Below are 22,957 nucleotides of genomic sequence, written 5' to 3' on the forward strand. Positions count from 1 at the left end.
ATACTTAAAGCTTTAAGTGCTTTATTAACACGAAACTAAGAATTTTGTATTGTTTAGTGATCACAGGTTCTGTCTGAAAAGAAGTGGCATCATTTTAAACAGTGAAACCATACTAATAAAATGTAATGACCAACCAGTGTGCAATACTGTATTCCGCAAAAACAACTCAATGCAGAATACTGGACAATGAAATTGTACAGACATTTTTCTTTCATCTAAATGTAAATCTTGTCTTAACACAATGAATGTATTAACTTATTTATGTGTGTATGCATGTATTTATTAATTGATTTATTTAGTTCTGTTAACATATTAGAATTCTGAGTGAGTTTTTTCTATAGATAGGCAAAGGCCATTTATTGATTACACATAGGCTATTTAATAAATGTTTGTTAAAAACTAAAAAGCATTAAAAATAATAAACAACTTAGGCATTTATTGAGTCACTAAAATACTGTAGAGTACAGACCACATCAGCATGTTTATATGCATCCTCTGGTAAATTCACAACCAGATACTGATGTCTCTCACCATATGGACTTCAGGAGATGATTAGACGATGATAAACTGTGACCTGCTGGTTGGGTTCTCTCTGTTCTCAGGTTTCTTATATGTTTGTCTCCTCATGCTGCCTTACGTCATTCAGTCCATGAGCATCAGAAAACACCGTTTTCCTTGTACCCGCTGCCAGGGGTTCGAGTCTTCCCACTCATGTCTGTACATTTGTAAACGTTTTCGCTTCTGTGGACGTGGTGGAGTTTCGGGTGTAAACATTTTTAAACGTGCTGATTCAGCAGCGTCTGTAACCAGGCAACCAGAGACAGGACCGGACACGGAGAAGTCTATCTGCTGGACCTCGCATAGGGTCCTCGCTACATGGGTCCTACGAAGATGAAATTGGCTGCCCTTAATATTTCCTGTGTTTTATTTTATTCATTATGCAGTTTTGATGAGTGTGTGACAGACGTGTATGGGGCATTTATGAAAATACGGAACAACTTGCGTCCCGTATTGATTCAATACGGGACGCAGCAATTAATTGTCAAATAAAGGACGATTCCGTATTTTAAGGGATGGGTGGCAACCCTACTTGCAATATCTACAAATAGCAATATTTTGCACATATCCCCTGCCTTTGCACATATCAGCGTTTGTACATAACGCCTGTTCACATATGACAGGAAAAGCTCCCTGAAGGTTACAAAAGAAGTGTTCCAGAGTCAGTTTTTTTTGTTTGTTTGTTTGTTTGGGGTTTTTTTTGCTGTTGTTTTGTTTTTTTTAACCAAAGCTGCGTTCCTGGAGTTCTCCCTGATGGACATCACTCTAAAAAGAGTAACCTTTAGGTTCCAAATTTTCACCAAATAACGGCCCTATAACGTTCCCTGATGGACATGAATCCTTCAGGCAACACAAAGTGAAAGTCTTCTGAAGGGCCTCCGAAGGCTTCAAAAATAACTTTCAGGGTGCATTCCTTTAACAATCGCCGAAGGTTCCCTGAAGGTCCTCTGAAGGTCTCACAAAATAACCTTTAAGGAAGTCCCGTGAACGTTCTCTGAAGGTGCTAGAAAATCTATAAACTGCAGCATTTACACCCACACGGATCCCTATCAGAGACTACTTCTCGATTAATTTTTACCAGGATGGACTCATCCAGCAGTGCAGCCTGTAAGACAAATCTGAGGGCAGTGACGCGTAAATGCTCTCAGTTTGACAACCAATAGCAGCAGCTCTCAGCTCAGTCAGCCAATAGGATCACAGTGTCGGAACCACAACACAGGAAGTGCTTGAACTGCCTGTTAAACATCCTTAGACATCTAAGTTATCGGGTTAGACTTCAGAAATGTGTCACCAGCTCGTTGTGTTTGTCCCGGTTTAACTCAAAGCCATGGTGTCTCTGTCGTGGTTGAGCGGCTCTGTTCTGTCAAACGCAAACGTCGCAGCTTTACTGCTTTTCCTGCTGGTGTTTTTCCTGCTGTATCGGAAGAAGCGGGACTCGGTGTATAGAAACATTCCTCCAGGACCGAAGCCATGGCCGGTGGTCGGAAACTTCGGCGGGTTTCTGGTTCCGTCCTTCATCCAGAGGAGGACCGGGCAGAGGGCGAGCAGCGGCCCCACCAGCCCCATGGAGGCTTTATCGGGACTGAGCAGAACTTATGGGAACGTGTTCAGCCTGTTCGTGGGGACTCAGCTGATGGTTGTTTTAAATGGATATGAAGCGGTGAAGGATGCTCTGTCAAACCACCCAGAGGTGTTCTCAGACAGACCTGACATCCCCGCTATTACCATCATGACCAAACGCAAAGGTAAGAATTTTGTACCTTATTTCCCACCGTATAAGAACATAACAAACCTGCAGTAATGCGCTCGTGCAGGTCTGCTCTTTTAAGGGACCAGTAAAATTATAACTTAGTAACTGATAAATAACCACAACTCCACATTTCCCCCTTTCTTTTAGAGTTAGGTAAAGTTGGCAAGCTATTCACAGATTCAGACTTCCGGCATCAATAACTCATGAGATATACGTTGTAATAACATAAAAAAAATGCCTATTTCCCATCGTTGTAAGCTAGACAATGTGCTACAAGGCCAGTTTTATCAAAAGTCGCTGTCTTTCAAGCTGCAGAAATAACATTGATGTCTATGAGCAGCTGGCTGTGCAACGAGTGAACAGGGACCGTCTGCAAATAGCAAAACCGCTGCAACAGCGAAGAGAGACACTACACAAATATTCAATTACTTTTATACACTGTAGTGTCACCAAATTTACTGCAGCCATCAATTGTCTCCTGCTGGTCATACTACAGCTCTTGGTTTGACACTAAATACAAAATCTGAATTTTAAGGAATTTTTATTATTTTATTAGTCATAAAATTCAATAACTTCACTTTTATGCACTGTAGTGTCACCAAAATCACTGGAGCCTTCAATTATCTCCTGCTGGTCATACTACAACACTTGGCTTGATATTAAGTACAAAATTTGAATTTTAAATAATTTTTATTCGTAATAAAATTCATTAACTTAACTCTTATGTACTGTAGTGTCACCAAACTCGCTGATGCCATCAATTGTCTCCTGACTGTCATAGTACAACCCTTGGTTTGATATTAAATACAAAATCTGAATTTTAAGGAATTTTTATTGGTAATAAAGTTCAATAACTTCACTCATATACATTGTAGTGTCACCAAAATCACTGGAGCCATCAGTTGACTCCTACTGGTCATACTACGTACAACTCTTAGTTTGATATAAAAACTTTTTTTAAAAAATAATTTTAATGAATTTTATTATTTTATTATTATTTTATTAGTAATACAACTCAATAACTTCACTCTTATGGACTGCAGTGTCATCAAAATCACTGGAGCCATCAGTTGGCTCCTGATTGTCATACTACAACCCTTGGTTTGATATTAAATTTAAAAAAAATCTGAATGTTAAGGATTTTTTGTAGTAAATAAAATTCATTCACTTTACTCTTAAACACTGCAGAAAAAATAAACTCCATCCAATCATCAAAAGGTCCTACTGATCATATTTTCAGGTTTTTTCTTCCAAGTATTGTCCATACAGTCCTTAACTTGGAAAATATTATTAGCTGTTTAACATTATGGTTTAAATGAATCAGTTAACGCTGCAGCCTTGTAAGAAGGAATCTTATTGTCTTTCTTCCCAATCGTCAGTACTTGAGGAGACAGGCTAAACAGTTTAGTTTGGTATATTACTGTTATCTGATCCTGTATTTGATGAGGATTCCAAGTTCCATTACTATTCAGTATCATGTATTTGGACAAACAGGTGCACTGTGGATCTAAAAATATAGCACCACATACATCAAGAGAAGAGCCATCAAAGCTGATTTACTCACAATCCTTAAACTTCACACACAAGCTGCACACTAAATAGTGTGCACAACTTCACATGGCAATAAACAACCCAAATAAAATAAAATTCAGTTACTTTTGGTTATTAATGTTCCACAATCTACCAAAAAAATGGATGAGCACTTTTATCTTACAACAAAAAATATTTGAGATATATAACAACAATTTCATTACTAATAAAAAAATCCTTAAAATCATGAAAAATAGTTAAATATCAAACCAAGAGTTGCAGTATGATCAACAGGAGCCAACTGATAGTTAGACAGAGTGTAATCTTTCTGCAGTACATAAGAGTGAAGTTATTGAATTTTATCACTAATAAAATAATAAGAAAATAAATAAAAAATCCTTAAAATTCTGATTTTTTTTTAAATATCAAACCAAGCATTGTAGTATGACAATCAGGGGCCAACTGATGGCTCCAGTGATTTTGGTGACACTACAGTATATAAGAGTGAAGTTACTGAATTTTATGACTTAATAAAATAATACTAAAATAATAAAAATTCCTTAAAATTCAGATTTTGTATTTAGTATCAAACCAAGAGTTGTAGTATGACCAGCAGGAGACAATTGATGGCTGCAGTAAATTTGGTGACACTACAGTGTATAAAAGTAATTGAATATTTGTGTAGTGTCTCTCTTCGCTGTTGCAGCGGTTTTGCTATTTGCAGACGGTCCCTGTTCACTCGTTGCACAGCCAGCTGCTCATAGACCTCAATGTTATTTCTGCAGCTTGAAAGACAGCGACTTCTGATAAAACTGGCCTTGTAGCACATTGTCTAGCTTACAACGATGGGAAAGAGGCATTGTTTATGATTTTACAACGTATATCTCATGAGTTATTGATGCCGGAAGTTCGAATCTGTGAATACCTTGCCAACTTTATCTACCTTTGTTTTAGTGCAAAAAAAAAAGTATATTCTGAAAATGTTCACATTTATTAAACTATCCTTTTTACAAAACATTATGAACAACCTGAAATTTATGAAGAAAAGTAAATGAAGTTTTAACAATATTATGCCTCAGTTTATCATTTACACATTACAACTTCCAGATCACAGTATGCCTACAAAAGCACAAAACATTTAGTCACAGGTATCTGAAACTGAATGATATAGTATTTTACTATGATCAAAACAATAAAGTCAGACAAAAAAATAATGACAAAAAAATAAGACAAAATATTTCAAAAATGAGACACAAAACAACAAAAGCGAGAAGCAAAATGACTAAAAATGAGACAACCGACACAAAGCAAAACAAAAAAGAGGCAAAAAATTAGACAAAAAAGTTACAAAGTGTCAAAAAAAGGACAAACAACACAAGCGAGACAGAAAAAACAAAACACCTGTTAATAAGGACACTTTCCAAGCTCAGTGAAGCTCAGCAGTAAATACATTTTGCATTCCAGATTTCAAAATGTCCTTGTTCTATCTGTCAAAGATAATGTTGCATGAGCTCAGGGACAAAATATCTCAGGAATGGGCCAGAATGATCCAGTGTAGGATTAGAGGAGTAAACTGGATCTGTGAGCATGTCTTGACAAGTCCAATAGAGATAAGTTTGAAAACTGACACTGACATACACCACCGTTGAAAAGTTTAGGGTCACCCGGACAATTTCATGTTTTACATGGAAACTCACACTTTTATTCATGTACAGTTAAGCTGGATCTAATATGAGGTATATATCCTGTTTCATTCAAGTACCATAAAATACAGTGCACATAACAGCTACATTCTATTTTCCACTGTCACCCATAAACTCACCACTTTTTTTTCCTGCTACCTGGCCCAGGTTTGCTGTTTTTCTCAGTCAGTTTGTTGTAATCTGATTACACATATTAGAAATAAGATCTAAGTGTTGTGATTTGTCTGAGGGTAACATGTTGTGTTGGCTCTGTAATGAGGAGAGTTTCGTTGTGGTGTGATTTATATCGAATGCATGGCACCTAAGACAGAAAATTGAAGTTAAATTTGTCGAGCTGCACTTTGTGGTTTGGCATGTGACCCTTCTGGTTGTTGCTGCCGTCTGGCTTCTTATAAGCCCCTATCGAGTGGCCGCCGTTTAATGCAGAGCACTTCCAAAACAAATCAATCAGTCAAACAGTATAAGCTGCACAATATAAACTGAATCAATAGTGATATTTATATTCTTTACAGGATTGAGTGGCATGTAATGTCACCTTGAGGCCGCTCTAATTTCAGTTGTGCTTTGCAGACATTTTCCCAAAACAAATGACCACAAAACTAACTGCCACATGATAAACCTGCAGAATTAGGAGCAATTAAAGATCTGTTGTCTGTATAACTCAATACAGCTAAACAGCACCACAAATTACCCTCCAAAATGATGTACTAACACCCAGCAGTAAATACATTTTGCATTCCAGATTTCAAAATGTCCTTGTTCTATCTGTCAAAGATAATGTTGTGTGGTCTCAGGGACAAAATATCTCAGGAATGGGCCAGAATGATCCAGTGTAGGATTAGAGGAGTAAACTGGATCTGTGAGCATGTCATGACAAGTCCAATAGAGTTAAGGTTGAAAACTGACACTGATGTACATGACCGTTCAAAAGTTTAGGGTCACCCAGACAATTTCATGTTTTCCATGAAAACTCACACTTTCATTCATGTGCTAACATAACTGTACAAGGGTTTTCTAATCATCAATTAGCCTTTCAACACCATTAGCTAACACAATGTAGCATTAGAACACAGGAGTGATGGTTGCTGGAAATGTTCCTCTGTACCTCTATGGAGATATTCCATTAAAAATCAGCCATTTCCAGCTAGAATAGTCATTTACCACATTAACAATGTCTAGACTGGATTTCTGATTAATTTATTGTTATTGTCATTGAAAAAAAATGCTTTTCTTTCAAAAATGAGGACATTTCTAAGTAACTCCAAACTTTTGAATGGCAGTGTAGATTCTTTTTATATTGGGGTCAATAGTTTGAGTCTCAGCTTTTCTGTTTTCCTTCTTTTTTTTTTACTTTAGGGATTGTCTTTGCACCTTATGGGCCAGTATGGAGAAAGCAACGCAAGTTCTGCCACGCCACACTGCGAAGCTTTGGCCTGGGGAAGCTGAGTCTGGAGCCTTGCATCCAGGAAGGCCTCGCTACCATCAGAACAGAGCTACTGCGGCTGAACGAGGAGAGCAGCGGCGCTGGTGTGGACCTGGCTCCTCTGATCAGCAACGCCGTGTCAAACGTCATCTGCTCGCTGATCCTGGGTCAGCGCTTCCATCATGACGATCGCGAGTTCCGCAACATGCTGGACCTGATGGTTCACGGGCTGGAGATCTGCGTGAACAGCCCCGCAGTCCTCATCAATGTCTTTCCACTGCTCTACTATCTGCCCTTTGGGGTCTTCAAGCAGCTACGGCAGGTGGAAAAAGACATCACGGTGTTTCTAAAGAGGATTATTGCAAAGCACCATGAAACACTAGATCCTGACAATCCACGGGATCTTGTAGACATGTATTTAATGGAGATGTTGGCCCAGCAAGCTGCCGGAGAGAAGGACAGCAGCTTCAATGAGGACTATCTCTTTTATATTATAGGAGATCTCTTCATTGCTGGCACTGATACAACCACTAATTCAGTTTTGTGGATTCTGCTCTATATGGTCTTACACCCTGATGTCCAAGGTAAAAGTATCAACAGTCCATTAAGTGCATCCTTTGCAGACTTCTTATATGTCATTGTTAAATCTAATACTCTGTGACTGTTTACTTGTGCGAAATTGATCTCCATTGGATTGGAATGAAGTTGTGGAATATATGCTACCGTTTAACAGTATGGAGTCACTTAGAAATGTCCATGTTTTTGAAAGAAAAGCACTTTTTTCAATGAACATAACATTAAATGAATCAGAAATACAGTCTAGACATTGTTCATGTGGTAAATGACTATTTTTAGCTGATTTTTAATGGAATATCTACATAGAGGTACAGAGGAACATTTCCAGCAACCATCACTCCTGTGTTCTGATGCTACATTTTGTTAGCTAATTGGCTAATTGATGATTACAAAACCCTTGTGCAATTATGTTAAAAGTGTGAGTTTTCATGGAAAACATGAAATTGTCAGAGTGACCCCAAACTTTTGAACAGTAGTGTATCTCCAATCAGATCTTGTCTTTCGTTGATAATGATGCCAGTCTTATTGACCGACCATAAAAATGATCTCTGCTCAGAGTTCCAGTAGAATTTTGCAAGAAGGCAACTAATGACAGAACATTTTTGCAACAGTATATATATATTAATCAAATACTTGCAGTTATACATGAAATGAATATATGTAGAAGAAATTGTGATTTTTTTTAAGGCATACACACCTTGTTTTCCATTTTAATGCAATTTTTCACAGTGGCTCGGTGGTTAGCACTTTCGCCTCAAAGCTAGAAGATCCCTGGTTCGCATCCCGGCCTTTCTGGGATCTGTCTGCATGGAGTTTTCATGTTCTCCCTGTGCATGTGTGGGTTTTCTCTGGGTTCTCTGGCTTCCTCCCACAGTCCAAAGACATGCTGAGGCTAATTGGTAGCTCTAAATTATCTGTAGGTGTGAATGTGAGTGTGATTGTTTGTCTCTATATGTAGCCCTGTGATAGACTGGTGACCTGTCCAGGTGTCCCCTGCCTTCACCCTAAGTCAGCTGGGATAGACTCCAGCCTCCCCTGACCCTAATGAGGATTAAGTGGTGTATAGATGATGGATGGATGGAATTTGCTGTGGGCACCTGCAAATCAAATACTTCCTGGTTTTAGGATGTCAACATGCCTGGCTCCATTATGAACTTTAGTACTATTCAGACACTTTTTATCCACATTGAGTGTCTCATTGTAATATGCCTTCATGACTGCATTTTAACATTTAGAAATGTTTCTGCTTGGTCAAAAGTGTTCTGCAATCACACTTAATTTTTTACTGATTTGAAGAGACCAGGACTTTATTCATCATTTCAGGATTCTGTCCTGAATGTTGCTTTTCTCCTACTGTTCTGATTTTAGACAAGGTCCAGGCAGAGATTGATGAAGTGGTGGGCAAACATCGGGTCCCATCTTTTACTGATCGAGGAAGTTTGCCTTTTACTGAAGCCACCATCATGGAGGTACAGAGACTGACTGTGGTGGTTCCACTGGCTATTCCTCACATGGCCTCAGAGACAAAAGGTAAACAACACCTGCAACCTTTAACCCACCGGATACCTTACCACCTTTGTCAATTAATGCTCAACCAGTCAGATCTCTGAGACCGTAGATGTGATTCAGTGAAAATGTATGTTTCTTATCCTTCAGTGAGAATGTATTTTGGTGAGATAATGTCATTCTTCTTCCCTTTTCAGTGTTCAGAGGCTACACTATTCCTAAAGGAACAGTTATTATGCCCAACCTGTGGTCTGTCCATAGAGATCCCACTGTGTGGGACGACGCAGACACTTTCAAACCTGCACGCTTCCTGGACGATGAGGGAAAGTTGCTCAAGAAAGAGTGTTTCATACCATTTGGGATTGGTAAGTCATTCCTTCCTCATATGAGCCCTATGATTAATACATGGATTTATACATTCGTGTGTGCGAAGTTCTAACCAGTGACTCGGCCTTTGAGCGATACTTATCATATTAGCCCAAGCTCTGCAGTCACTCCATAGCACTGAAATCAACTCTCACTCTGTTAGAAATTCTTTATGAAATCTAAACAGTCGACATATTAGCAAACTTAATTCACTACTCATGTAAAGCTTACGCCTACCTGTTCACCGTGGGCCTAATTTCTGTTTTTATAGTATCATCATACCGAAGCACAATCATGATTAAAAGCACACCCTGTTAGTCGAAGACACTTTAATCCACTTCTAATGGTATCTTCACATATGGTTAGCGGTGTGAAAAGCTGCAGTGTTTTGCTATTTATTTTCCAAGGCTGGCATGAAAGAGAGGGGTTTTTTGTTTTTACAGTTTTGAAAGAATTGAAAAACATATAATCCAATGTAGGTGTCCCCTGCCTTCACCCTAAATCTGCTGGGATTCAGTCCAGCCCCCTGTGACCCTAATGAGGATTAAGCGATGGATGGATGGATGGAAGGAAGGAAGTTCTAACCATTTCTCCCTTTCCTCTCTCAGGTCGCAGGGTGTGCATGGGAGAACAGCTGGCAAAGATGGAGCTTTTCCTGACGGTCACCAGCTTACTGCAGGCCTTTAAATTCAGACTGCCGGAGGGAACGCCTCCTCCTCCGCTGCACGGTCGCTTTGGCCTGACACTAGCACCTTATCCATTCACTGTGTGTGTGAGCACTCGTACTAGTAACAGTGGAACAGACTCTCTGTAAACTGAAGACTCCGAAAATGTTGACCAAGGTCTCCTGCAGAGACGCTGTAACATTTAAGCAGTATTTAGATACACTTTGTGGCTCCTCTGTGCAGAAGAAATCACAGAATATACACTACTGTTCAAAAGTTTGGGGTCACTTATAAATGCCCTTATTGTTGAAAGAAAAGTATTTTTTTCAGTGAACATAACATTAAATTAATCATAAATCCAGTCTAGACATTGTTATTGAGGTAAATGACTATTCTAGCTGGAAATGGCTGATTTTTAATGGAATATCTACATAGAGGTACAGAGGAACATTTCCAGCAACCATCACTCCTGTGTTCTAATGCTACATTGTGTTAGCTAATGGTGTTGAAAGGCTCATTGATGATTAGAAAATCCTTGTGCAATTATGTTAGCACATGAATGAAAGTGTGAGTTTTCATGTAAAACATGAAATTGTCTGGATGACTCCAAACTTTTGAATGGTAGTGTACATTTTTTTCTTAAGTTCTAAATTATTTCTCTAATTATTCAAGCAATTGTGTCCTAAAATTTCAAAAGTAATTACAAATACTGATGAAATGCAGAAATCACCCCAATACACAGTGAAGTCTCAGAACTGTCAAAATTGAACGTCATTTACAATTTTTTTTAATAGGATAATTACATAATGAAGTCAGTATTGTATGTCAGATGCCTTCGATTTTGAAAGACACCAAGTGATTTTCTTTATTGATGTTTTTTTCAGTTATTGTTTTATGATTTTAACTGCTGTATAGAGATTAACACACATAACTTTCCATATAATATATAAAAGTTTATTTTTCTGCTTGGGCATTTCAAAACATATTTCCTTACGGACTTGATGTACAAGTTATTGAAAGCTTGAAGAATAAAATATAATATTGTAATAATAATGGCCTTAATATATCTTGGTTCATGGCTCAGTTTTTTTGCTTTTATGATATTAGGACTTTCAGGGGTAGAATTGTTGCAGCTCTGTAGAGAATTTCAGGTATTTTTTATCAGGACTAATATGTAGCTCAGTGCAAAGAAACTTGACACAATTGTATTTAATCTGTAGCTGAGGAATGCTTACAGTTCTGTCCTCATAACAAAGCCAGAGTGGAACTGAATCACAACCTTAATTATCACAATTTAAATCGCATACTTTAATCGTCATTCTTTTAAAACAGCATGTAAAGAATGCACATCCTTGAAGTGTAGTGTTGTTTTGCACCAGTAGGGGGCATTGTGGCCCTTTTTATGGCGTACAGTGAAGAAGGTCTCTACAAACATGGGGGTTTTCTCAGTCTATTTTATACACTTGTCAACATGCTTTATTTATCAGAACCAGTAACAAGCAACCACTTCTGCCCCAAGATAGCTTTTTGTACTAGAAAATGATGATTTTTATTTATTTTTTCGATTGAATAGTGAGTAAAGACTGACTTCTACTGTAGTTGGCCAACGTCTACTGAAATATATTGTTTCTGTTAGACTTTAATATCACAGCAACATTACATTTTAAGTCAGAATTCATATATATTATATCATATTACACTGTGTGTAACAAATAACAATTCCAAATTTCCCCCTTTGAGTGCCAAAAAGTGCAAGTACATTTTTAGAATGTTCACACTTAAAAAAAAATCTTTTGACAAAACATTGTGAACAACCTGACATTTCTTAAGAAAAGTAAGGGCAATTTCAACATTATGCCTCAGTTAATCATTTACACATTACAACTTACAGATCACAGAGTATCTAGAACTCAGCAATCTAGTGTTTTACTTTATAATCAAAACAGCTTGTCATGGTCTAGAAATTATTTGAAATGTATTGCTTTACGAATTTACAATTTAAAATGAATGTCTTTGTAATTTTTGACCTTTGCAAAGTCATCCTGTGGCCCAGATTGGACCCTCTGATGGGTCGGTTTTGGCCCGCGGGCCACATGTTTGACACCCCTGACATAGTTGATATTACAAATACTGAGTGTAATGAAAGATTTAGGTTTTTGGTCAGTGGTTATTTTAACAATGAGCCAATACCATTGTTTATTTATGCTTCCCTTATTTATTTTCTGATATTTGATGCATAATGAGTGTAAATAATAGGGCTGCACAGTGGATTGGAGGGTAGCACTGTTGCCTTGCAGCTCGAAGATCCCCAGTTCACATCCCGGCCTTCTGAGTTTACATGTTCTCCGTGTGCATGCATGGGTTTTCTCCAGGTTCTCCAGCTTCCTCCCACAGTCCAAAAACATGCTGAGGTTAATTGGTAACTCTAAATTATCCGTAGGTATGAATGTGAGTGTGATTGTTTGTCTCTATATGTAGTCCTGTGATAGACTGGTGACCTGTCCAGGTGTCCCCTGCCTTCACCCTAAGTCAGCTGGGATAGACTCCAGCACTCCATGTTCTAATGAGGATTAAGTGGTGTATAGATAATGGATGGATGGATGGATGGAGTATAAATAATGAGTGAACTACCATCAATTTTGCTAAATTATTCCACACGTGTATAAAGTTATTGAAACTCGCTTCCACTCCACCAATTTTATTAACAAATACTGTTCTAACATGATTCTGTTGTATAATGAATCATTTCATTCATTTATTTCTTATTCTTGAAAATGTGTTGATCCTTTTTTTAAGTAACTGTGACAGTTGGATGATATTGTGATTTTATATAATATGCCACATTGTTATAGATTATTCTCCCAATGCAAGTGAATTAAAGTCAGTTCTATTTGAAAAGCTGCTAGAAATGAGAGAATATTATAGGGAGGTCATGGTGTCAGGGGCCTTTGTACGGGCCTTTTAGTGAAAGAAATTGATTAAATAATCTTTTGAATGCAGGGTTTGACTATTTTGTATTGTTATTTCTGAATATTTGTGTAAAATATTCCTTTCAAGAAAACAAGAAATTTTGCTTGTTTGTTTGTTTGTTTTCTTTGTTTGTTTTGCGTATGTTGACATGTAAGCTTCATAAACTCGATGCAGTTGAAAGGTCAGTGATTGTAAGTGTGATCATGTGACCTCCAGACGTGCGCAGTTCTGTCTGTCCTTCAATCGGGTCAGGAAGGTGTTGAGCTCAGTTCTGTCTGCAGAGAAGTGCATGCCCGTCGCGGGAACGCGCACAGCTGAAACTATGAATACCACATTTTGAGATCGATTGTAAATACACACACACACACACACACACACACACACACACACACACACACACACACACACACACACGGATTATTTGAAATTTGATGGGTGGGACGTAAAATGTCCTCCAATTCTTGAATGACCCATCTACTTTTTATGCTACCTCTTGGCTGCTGTTTCTCAATTGACCTACCTGGCTCAATAAAGATTAACCCTCCTGTTGTCCTCATTTACGAGTACCAAAAAATATTGTTTCCTTGTCTGAAAAAAATTCAGCAAAAAAATCCCCAAATTTCTGAAAATTTGCACAAAAAAATCCCCAAATTTGGCAAGAAAATTCTTGTAAATATTTTCAAAAAATCAGTAAAAATCTTCCAAAAAATGAGTAAAAATCTTCCTAAAAAATCCTAAAAATATCAAAAGTGATTACATATATATCAGTAAAACTTCTAATATTTTCTTTAAGAACATTCACAAAAAAATCAAAGTGGTTGATTTTTTTGTGAATGTTCTTAAGAAACATTATTGACATTTCTTTTTTCCACCAAAAAATGTTCAAAGATTTCCCAAAAATGTTGAAAATGTGTATATATATATATATATATATATATATATATATATATATATATATATATATATATATATATATATATACATATTTATTTATTTTTTTATTTTTTTATTTTTTTATTTTTTATTTTTAATTTTAAAACGGGTCAATTTTGACCCGCAGGACAGCACAAGGGTTAAAGAAAAAACTAAAACTTGTCCAACACAGGACTCTGCAGAAACTACCTGTGTTACATTCACTGTAATAACAGGACCATCATTATTATTAGGCCCAACTGTGCTTCGCTTTAATGTCACATCAGAATATCTTTGTACCAATTTACATTCACCAACACATCAGCATGTTTCCTTTATAATCCCTGATGAAGATCAGTGCATCCTCTTCATCGTGGACTCCAGCTGCACTTTGCCCTACATATCGCTTCAGCTGTGCGCGCTCCCGCAACACACGGCGGACACACGGCAGCTCGTCCACACATCATGGCTTTCTTCGCTCATCAGATCCGCAGAGGTTTCTCGTCTTCGGCTGTCAGGAATGTGGTTATTAAACAAGTTACGATCATCGGAGGGGGACAGATGGGTGCAGGGATTGCACAAGTAAGCGACCAAACGCGTCAGGTTTAGCCATGAAGCTAGCAGCTAGCAAGCTACTTCTGGCTGCTGTACCGGTCTGACAGCTGTCCTGATTTGTAGTATTTATTTTTACGAAGCTAAATATCACTTAGTAAATGTGTGTCCTTTGAGCTGTGTTTTCACTGCTCACCTGGAGTGTGTTTTTCCCTCCACTTCCTTGTACGTTAGCAGTAAACACACTTCATGGAGCTAGCACCAGTACATGCTGCTAAATGGGACCCAGCTCTGGTTTTACTTTTACTGTTTTACTGAATAAAACTTTGCAGCTTTTATCAAATGTTACAAAACTATCACTGTTTCACAACTGCCGAGTCAAGACATGACTGTAAAATGTAAAATGTCTATGTATACAGTGTAAAACCGGCTTTAATGCTGTATACAGTTAAACTTTAACAGTTTTTTTAGCTTGATCTTAGCATGCAGTGAGTTGGGTTGTTTAGTTTGTCAAACTGCAAGTCGTAAACGTTATGTAAATATTAGCATTGGCTTGGGTGGCTGTAGCTCATTTGGTGCATGGCAACCCTTTGTAAAACCTAGCTAAGAATGAATGGTGCTATATAAGATTAAAGATATACAATCAAACCAGTAGAACGATAGTGAGGTGCTGTCAGACCATTCTGTACTACAGAATAATCATACTGCACCTGTATACAACAGAATGGTCCGACTAAGTCAGACTAGACTCACTTAAATGTTACTCGATATAGAGAGAATGGGCTTCAATGCTAACTCATTAGCAACTCAACCAACAAGCTATGAGAGTAACTACATACTACAGACTCAAACCACCATGCAGTCGTTTGCTAATATTCAGACTTAATAAGGACAGATGCTCTAATGGTAACCTTTCAGTCTGCTATAAAACTTAATTCACTGACAAACTGTTTTTGGCTAGCTACCTCGCTAATAGCAAACTGATGTCATTCAATCATGAATGACAAGACAGTTAAAAAGGGATGATAATGGAGTGTTTTTGAAATTAATTTTCCAGCAGTATATTTCACAAACTAGTTAGCAGTTTACTGTAAAGACACTGCTTGAATCCCCACCGTCTGCTCAGCTGTGATACGTACGCCGCTTGCTGCATGTGCTGCAATGAGAGTGGAGTCTGATGATACAATTTTACCTTATTTCAAGTTTCTTTTTCCTGCATTATGTTTTTTTAAAAAATGAATGTATTTGCCAGTACCAATATATCTGTGACAAGCCTTGACTGGTTGATAAGTTAGTGGGCCAGTAAATCAGTCGGGCTCTAATTTGCAGTTCCATTTGTAGTTGTAGCTATTGAAACGTTTTGCTAACCATGTCTAGTTAGGACAGCAAAGCTAAGCCACTGTAGCAGCTACCAGTATCTGCTGTAAACATGAGCAGCAATCACATGGAAAGAGCTCCTATCTGTTGACTTCTACCTAAAACTCCCTGACACCCTCCGATGTGTTTCAAGCAATCTTAATTTCTCTCCACAAGGTTGCTGCTTCAACTGGCCACTCGGTGACTCTGGTGGACACATCTGACGACATCCTAAAAAAGTCTATCAAAACAATTGAAGGGAGCCTTAAAAGAGTGGTCAAGAAGAAGTTTGCTGACAAGCCAGAGGTGAGACACAGTAGATCAACAGACAAAGCAAACGCTAAAGTTTGGGGTCGCCCAGGCAATTTCATGTTTTCCATGAAAACTCACACTTATATTCATGTGCTAACATAATTGCTCAAGGGTTTTCTAATCATCAATTCGCCTTTCTACACCATTAGCTAACACAATGTAGCATTAGAACACAGGAGTGATGGTTGCTGGAAATGTTCCTCTGTACCTCTATGGAGATATTCCATTAAAAATCAGCCATTTCCAGCTAGAATAGTCATTTACCACATTAACAATGTCTTGACTGTATTTCTGATTAATTTAATGTTATCTTCATTGAAAAAATGCTTTTCTTTCAAAAATAAGGGCATTTATAAGTGACCCCAAACTTTTGAACGGTAGTGTAAGTCAATAGTGTGAAATGTGTGCACTCAAGTTGTTGTGTGTCGTTTGTTAACAGGCAGGTGAAGAGTTCATCCAGAAAGTCCTGAAGAATGTGTCGACCTCAACAGATGTTGGATCTGCAGTTCAGGGCTCAGATCTCGTGTTGGAGGCTATTGTGGAAAATCTAAAAATCAAACAGGATCTTTTTAGTCGCCTTGACAAACTGGCACCAGCGTAAGTACTCGTCCTGGACATTTGCTTCGTAACTCCATACCAGCCAGGCACTAATTGTGATTGTGAGGGTTTTTTACATGTTTTGCCTGCTAGTACGTCTGAAACATGTTTCTGGTTCAGAGTATTTCAATTCACTGAATGACTTTCTATTTAATTCCAAGTCTTTTTCATTTTAAAGTGCTCATTTGAGATAGAATAGGAAAGATATTAGACTGTAGTTGGTGGTGATCATTTTAAAGCGCATTGAAAAAGAAAATGCTGGAAGACACGTTTCTGTTTAATTGTTAATGGCTGTGTGGATCATTTGTTACTCACTGGCTGTGTTGTTTCAGACACACCATCTTTGCCAGCAACACGTCCTCCCTGCCCATCTCTGACATCTCCAGCGCCACCAACAGGCTGGACAGGTTCGGTGGCCTTCACTTCTTCAATCCCGTCCCTATGATGAAGCTTGTAGAGGTAGGGCCCCCACATTCCCTTTATATTTGCTGGGTCATTTAACAGGGGGCAATAAAGGTAAATGTTTTTGCACAGGCTAGAAAGTAATGCAACAAATGCAATGCAGATGAAACATCTAGCTGAAGTAATAATAAAAGAGATAAATAGGATCTGTGAGGATTAACAGGTCCTGGATTTTTAAAAATATTCTGTAGTTCACACGTCTGTTATTATACATGCCACTCTTAAAAACTCTTCCTTAAGTATCATTGACCAGGTTTTCTAAAGGGGTTTTTACAAAACCACGTGCATCTCAAAAACTTAATCGATAAGTGGGAGAGGGACAAAAACTACAACACTGTCCTGCTGCTACGCTCAGCTGTAATCTTGAAGAAGCTGAATGAAGCCGCGTTCAAAGTACTACAGTGTGTCCTTGGAAAGGATAGCACAAGTCATTCATTCATGAATCTCATTGTTTCATTGATTTAGGGCCTTTGTGCAGCCATTTGTTTGTATTACACGAGCCAGAGATGTATTAAATGGCGCAGACGGTATCCCTTAGGAAAAAAAATTTAGTATTTTAGTGGTTTAAAGATAGGGTAGGAATTTTTAGGCAAAAATTCCATAGTAACCTTCCTCCATGTTTGAAAAAGAAACTAGTCCTCCACACGTCCTCTTCAGGTAATGTTGTCTGTGAAGGGAGGCTTTGGCCAATCGCAGATATTTTCACCCACATCAAGTGAGACAGTGTAAAGTCCACAGTGGGAATAGGATGTGATGACTGAATGGGCTTACCAGAGGACTGTCAGGACAGTGTGGTTCCAGTCCTTGAATATGAAAATGAATGTTGACATTTGCATCATTTTTTCCTTAACCCTTTAAGACCTACAATTGTGCAAGTCTACCAGGACAAGTTCTTACGTTTGTATATGCTGTAGTGCAATTTTTTTTAATACTTTTATTTGCTTTACATCAATATAACCCTTATGTCACATGATCCCACAATATGTTTTGACTTGTGTGTTAACTACTACAATAAATTGCTTAAAAGTGCAATAAACATAAAAAAAAAGAAAATCGTTTTTATTTTTTCACATATATTTCAAAATACTGAAATAGCATAGCTGTATCCCTCTAATTTGTGAAAAAGTTGTACAATATCCCATGGTCTCGTTTGTAAAGATTTTTGTTATGTGGAATTTATTGTGTATTTTTACAAACCCATCACTGCAATGAAAAAGTGCTCTGAGACATGGTGAATGTGTGAAATGTTAGTCTAACTCAACAGATTTTATATGAAAAAAGAATGATCGGTCTATCTCATCTGGTGTCAAATCTACCACCAATCAAAGGTGAATATGCAATCGTAGAGCCGGCACTGTGCTGGGCTCTATAGGGTTAAAGCCTTCCTTATACACACTCATCTAGTGGGAGGGGCTTAGGAGAGGGAGAATGGAAAGCTGCAGGAGAAGGGCTGTATTTTCAGATTTCTGCTCACTTCAGCTTTAGTTGCCTGAGCTTCCATGTAGTTTAGTGCAAAGACTGGAAAGTTAGCTTTGCTCTGTCCAATGGTAACTAAATCCACCTGATGTTGACAGTAATTATTTAAGTACAAGCCGTCTTAAGTTGGAGAGACTTGTATATTGGGAATCACTCAGAGTCAATGTTACTTAAGTGTTATTCTTCAACAGGTCATTGGAACGTCAACAACAAGCCAAGAGACATTTGATTCACTCTTGAACTTCAGCAAAGTGCTCGGAAAAACACCAGTGTCCTGCAAGGTAAGCTTTCTTTCACATGATGTCACTATGGGTGCAGTCTCTTACAGAATACATACATTATGACCACTGACAGATGATCAAATCACCTTGTAAAATGCAGCATACCAAGGTCTGATACAGTAGACCAGTGATCATCAACTGGTGGCCCGCGGGCCGAATCCGGCCCGCCGAACCGTCCAATCCAGCCCGCGGCTGGATTCCAAAATTGTGAGGATCAAAGAGAAAATATCATGTGGTCCACACTATTAAAGCAACTGAAAACAACAATAACTGAGACTCTTAACTATCAGTAATCCCCACCATTTATGACTCTACTTAGGCTACATTCCAAAATGAGGACAGACTTGCTGCACTGTTTAACATTTATTGTTTCACACAGTTCTTTTTTTTTTAACAGAACTTTTCCTCATGCCCTTACCTAACATTTGGTTTTTATTTCAAAGTCTCAACAACAAGCTTCAAACTAGTAGACTTCTCAGGACAAAAAAAGGAGGAAAAACCAACTGGCATAACTTAAAATAGCATGGCAAATAAATACTAACCTGGTACCAGAACAAAACAGGTCACAAATAATGTTCGCACATCAAATAAAACGTTAAGTGGGCTATAGCGATTTCAAATCACAAGGCTGAAATGGGCTACTCACACTGCTTAATGGCTGTAGTTACATTTCCCCTCTGACACCATCTTTTTCACATTAGGCCTGGCCGCTGTCAGACTTATGCGCAAACAGTCCTCCAAAGACTGGTTTGACAGTCGGTTCCTCTCGTGTGTTTTTATCGAGTTCATCTTGGAGAACGCAGCCTCGCAGGTGTAGGTTGAACCGAACATGGTGAGCACATACATAGCCAGCGTCTTCAATGTGCCATAGTCCTCGGGGCAAGACACCCAAAATGCGCTTAGCCTTTCAGCACCACGGAGAGCAGCCTTCATGTCGCCTGCAGTCTGGATTCCAGCCAGCTCGCTCTGAATGGCCGCCTCATCCAACGGCATCATTTTCACCGCGTTTGTGGAGAATTCTCCGCTTGGGCTGATGGTGAATGGGTCACGCACAAATCCAAAGACATCACTGGAAATGAAAAAGTCATCGAGTCTAGCAGAGAAGTTGTCTTTTAATTGTGTGATGAATGTCTTCATCTTGTCTGTTACGTTGCTTTCTCCCACCGTCTTCAGTGTGTTGAAGTGCAGCAGCCTCTCTGACAACAAATCTGCATGGAACAGATCAAGTTTGTTCCCAAAAGCATCAAGTTTTTCCACCAAATCCACCGCTGATTTTTCTTTTCCTTGCAGCTGGAGATTAAGTGTATTCAAATGGGAGAAAATGTCTGTTAAAAACGCAACGTTGCACATGTATTCTCTGTCTTGCATGATGCGGAGATGGTCAGCTGCCGCTTTTGATTTACTTTGTTTCAAAAAATCCTCTACTTGGGCACGGAGTTCAACGAAGCGCTCCAGTGCTTTGCCCTTACTGAGCCAGCGCACGTCATTGTGGAGTAACAGGTCATCTTGAGAAGCCTGGGATTCCAGCACAAATTTGCGGAACATGCGGTGCTGCGTGCTTGAATTTCCTCTGATGTGGTTAATAATTTTCATTGTTTTCTCCATCACCTCTTTGAGCTCCCTGCTTAGCTTTGCGCACAGCACGCTTTGATGGATAATACAGTGAAGTGCGTTAGTTTTAGGAGCGACAGTCTTTATTCTGCTCACCAGACCCTTGTTTTTGCCAATCATGGCAGGTGCACCATCTGTAACTGTCAGGTTGATTTTATCCAGGGACAATCCATGGCTTTTAAAAAAAATCCTCCAGTTTTCCAGAGATGATGTCAGCAGTGTTGTCGTCCTCCAGCAGAAGCAATGCCAGCAGCTCCTCTCGGAAATCTTTGCCATCAAAGTATCTGACAAAAACTTACAACTGTGAAATATCCATGTTGTCAGTGGACTCATCAATAGCCAGTGAAATGTATTTGGCCTTCTTGATCCTGTCAATGACAGCTTGCTGGACATGCTCTGCCAAGACGTGGACACGACGTGCAGCAGTTGAAGCAGAGAGAGGCATTTGTTTGACAGATGCAATAACTCTGTCCATGGATTTGTTGCAAGTTCCTCCAGAACGGTGACCATGCTCTCCTTTAAAACCTCACTTTCCGTGAAAGGCCGGTTATGTTTGCAAAGCACCCAGGCAGCCTGCAGAGATGCATACGTTACTCTCTCTTGATCAGTTAAAGTTCGAGTAATAATGCCTTTTGCACGGGAGTAGGCAGATTTCAATGTGGTGATTTTTCTCTGACAGGCCTCTGACTGCTCAGGATATGAATCCTTGAAATTTGTATGTTTAGTGTTGTGGTGACGGCGCAGATTATATTCTTTTGCAACAGCAACAGTTTCGTTGCAAATGAGGCATACAGGTGACGCATTTCAGAAGGTTGGCATGATAAATGCATACTTTTCACTCCAGTCATGATTAGAGGATCTGTTTTCCACATCAACTTTTCGTTTCATGGCCTTTGAGAGTGCCATTTTACCTGTGTTAAGAGGCCTTTTCCTTTCACTTCCGCGGTGTTTGTTTTTCAAGTGCTCTATAAATAAAGTTGACTTAATTGAGTTGAGGCAAAATATCTCTATCACTCCTGGTGGTTGACTGTGGTATAGGTGATAGGAGCCTGACTCATAAAGGCTAAAAATGCCTTCAGTTTTGTAATGAAATGGGAAAAAAAATATAAACAATAAACATCAAATAATAATGTTATGCCAAAATTTGATTTTTATTTAATTTTTGTTTGAGGGTCCGGCCCCCAAGGTGACTGTCCGGTAAAATTCTGGCCCTCTGACAAATATAGTTGGTGACCCCTGCAGCAGACTGTAAGTGAGCAGTCTCTTCTTGTAGTCAGTGTGTTACATGTGGGACAAATGGCCAAATTCCTAGGTCTAGATGACTGGATCTCATTCATCTCTGAAACTATATTTTCAAGTCTTTGTAAAGATACTCCAGGGTACTTGGGAGGTCTGTTTAGAGCTGTTCTGGTGACACATGAAGAAAAAGATGCAGGAGTGGTCATGCTTTCTCTCATCAGTGTGTATCCATCATGTCTTTATTCAGGATACCCCCGGGTTCATCGTAAACCGTCTGTTTGTTCCTTACCTATATGAGGCCATCCGGTTGTATGAGAGAGGTATGTAACCGTGGATTTGTGCCCTTTAATATTATTTTCCAGTTTTTGATGGATGCCTGTAGCTTTGCATGGTGTTCTTCCTCAGGTCATGGATCCAAAGAAGACATTGACATCGCGATGAAACTTGGCGTTGGTTATCCCATGGGACCCTTTGAGCTCTCTGACTACATCGGACTAGACACAATAAAGTTCATCATGGATGGTGAGTAAAAGTGCTTATAGAGTATATAAAAGGATATGGCTTTAATTTAAAAACAAAGCCACTAAATAAGGTGAGGTATTAACCTGTAGTTTATTTTCCTGTAGGTTGGAGAGAAATGGATCCTGACAACACACTCTTTGCCCCAAGTGAATTGATGGACAAGTTGGTTGCAGAGGGCAAACTTGGCAAGAAGACAGGAGAAGGTTTCTACAAGTACAAGTAATTTATTGTGGAAATGTAAAGTTGTCACTGTAAAAGTAGATAAAATTCGTTTTTGGGTAATCAAGCCACCCAGTGCCTCTGCTGTCTCACTAAAGATCAACTGTTTTCTAAATGACATCAACGAATGTGTTAAGCAATTAAATCTCATGAAATAGATTTTTAAAAACTTGGTGTCTGTTTTCATTTATAGAGTAAAAGGTTTTGACTGCTTTGTGGATGTGATACACTCTCATATCTACAATCATTAGTTCAAAAATAGCTCATAATGGTAATAAAAGAACAATCTTAAGGTGAAAGTTTAGGTGGTGGTGGCGCACAAGGCTTTGCTATGGAAAGCAAACTTCTACACTTTATCTGAAACATTTTCA

At 38.7% G+C, this 22,957-nt stretch overlaps 2 protein-coding genes across 2 annotated transcripts; both read left to right on the plus strand.

Annotated features, from left to right (window-relative positions):
• Window positions 1–1,766: 1,766 nt before the first annotated feature.
• LOC111570989 (cytochrome P450 2U1) lies at window positions 1,767–11,143 on the plus strand. Its single transcript, XM_023274012.3, has 5 exons — window positions 1,767–2,303; window positions 6,898–7,548; window positions 8,909–9,070; window positions 9,244–9,411; window positions 10,021–11,143. The coding sequence occupies exons 1-5, from the start codon at window positions 1,886–1,888 to the stop codon at window positions 10,224–10,226; spliced, it is 1,605 nt and encodes a 534-aa protein (XP_023129780.2). The 5' UTR covers window positions 1,767–1,885; the 3' UTR covers window positions 10,227–11,143.
• A 3,218-nt stretch (window positions 11,144–14,361) lies between these two features.
• Window positions 14,362–22,755, plus strand: hadh (hydroxyacyl-CoA dehydrogenase). Its single transcript, XM_023285486.3, has 8 exons — window positions 14,362–14,541; window positions 16,045–16,173; window positions 16,619–16,776; window positions 17,109–17,235; window positions 18,906–18,995; window positions 22,093–22,165; window positions 22,251–22,367; window positions 22,472–22,755. The coding sequence occupies exons 1-8, from the start codon at window positions 14,425–14,427 to the stop codon at window positions 22,588–22,590; spliced, it is 930 nt and encodes a 309-aa protein (XP_023141254.1). The 5' UTR covers window positions 14,362–14,424; the 3' UTR covers window positions 22,591–22,755.
• Window positions 22,756–22,957: the final 202 nt, after the last annotated feature.

Source organism: Amphiprion ocellaris, chromosome 4 (assembly GCF_022539595.1).
Source record: "Amphiprion ocellaris isolate individual 3 ecotype Okinawa chromosome 4, ASM2253959v1, whole genome shotgun sequence".
In the NCBI taxonomy this organism is placed as follows: domain Eukaryota; kingdom Metazoa; phylum Chordata; class Actinopteri; family Pomacentridae; genus Amphiprion; species Amphiprion ocellaris.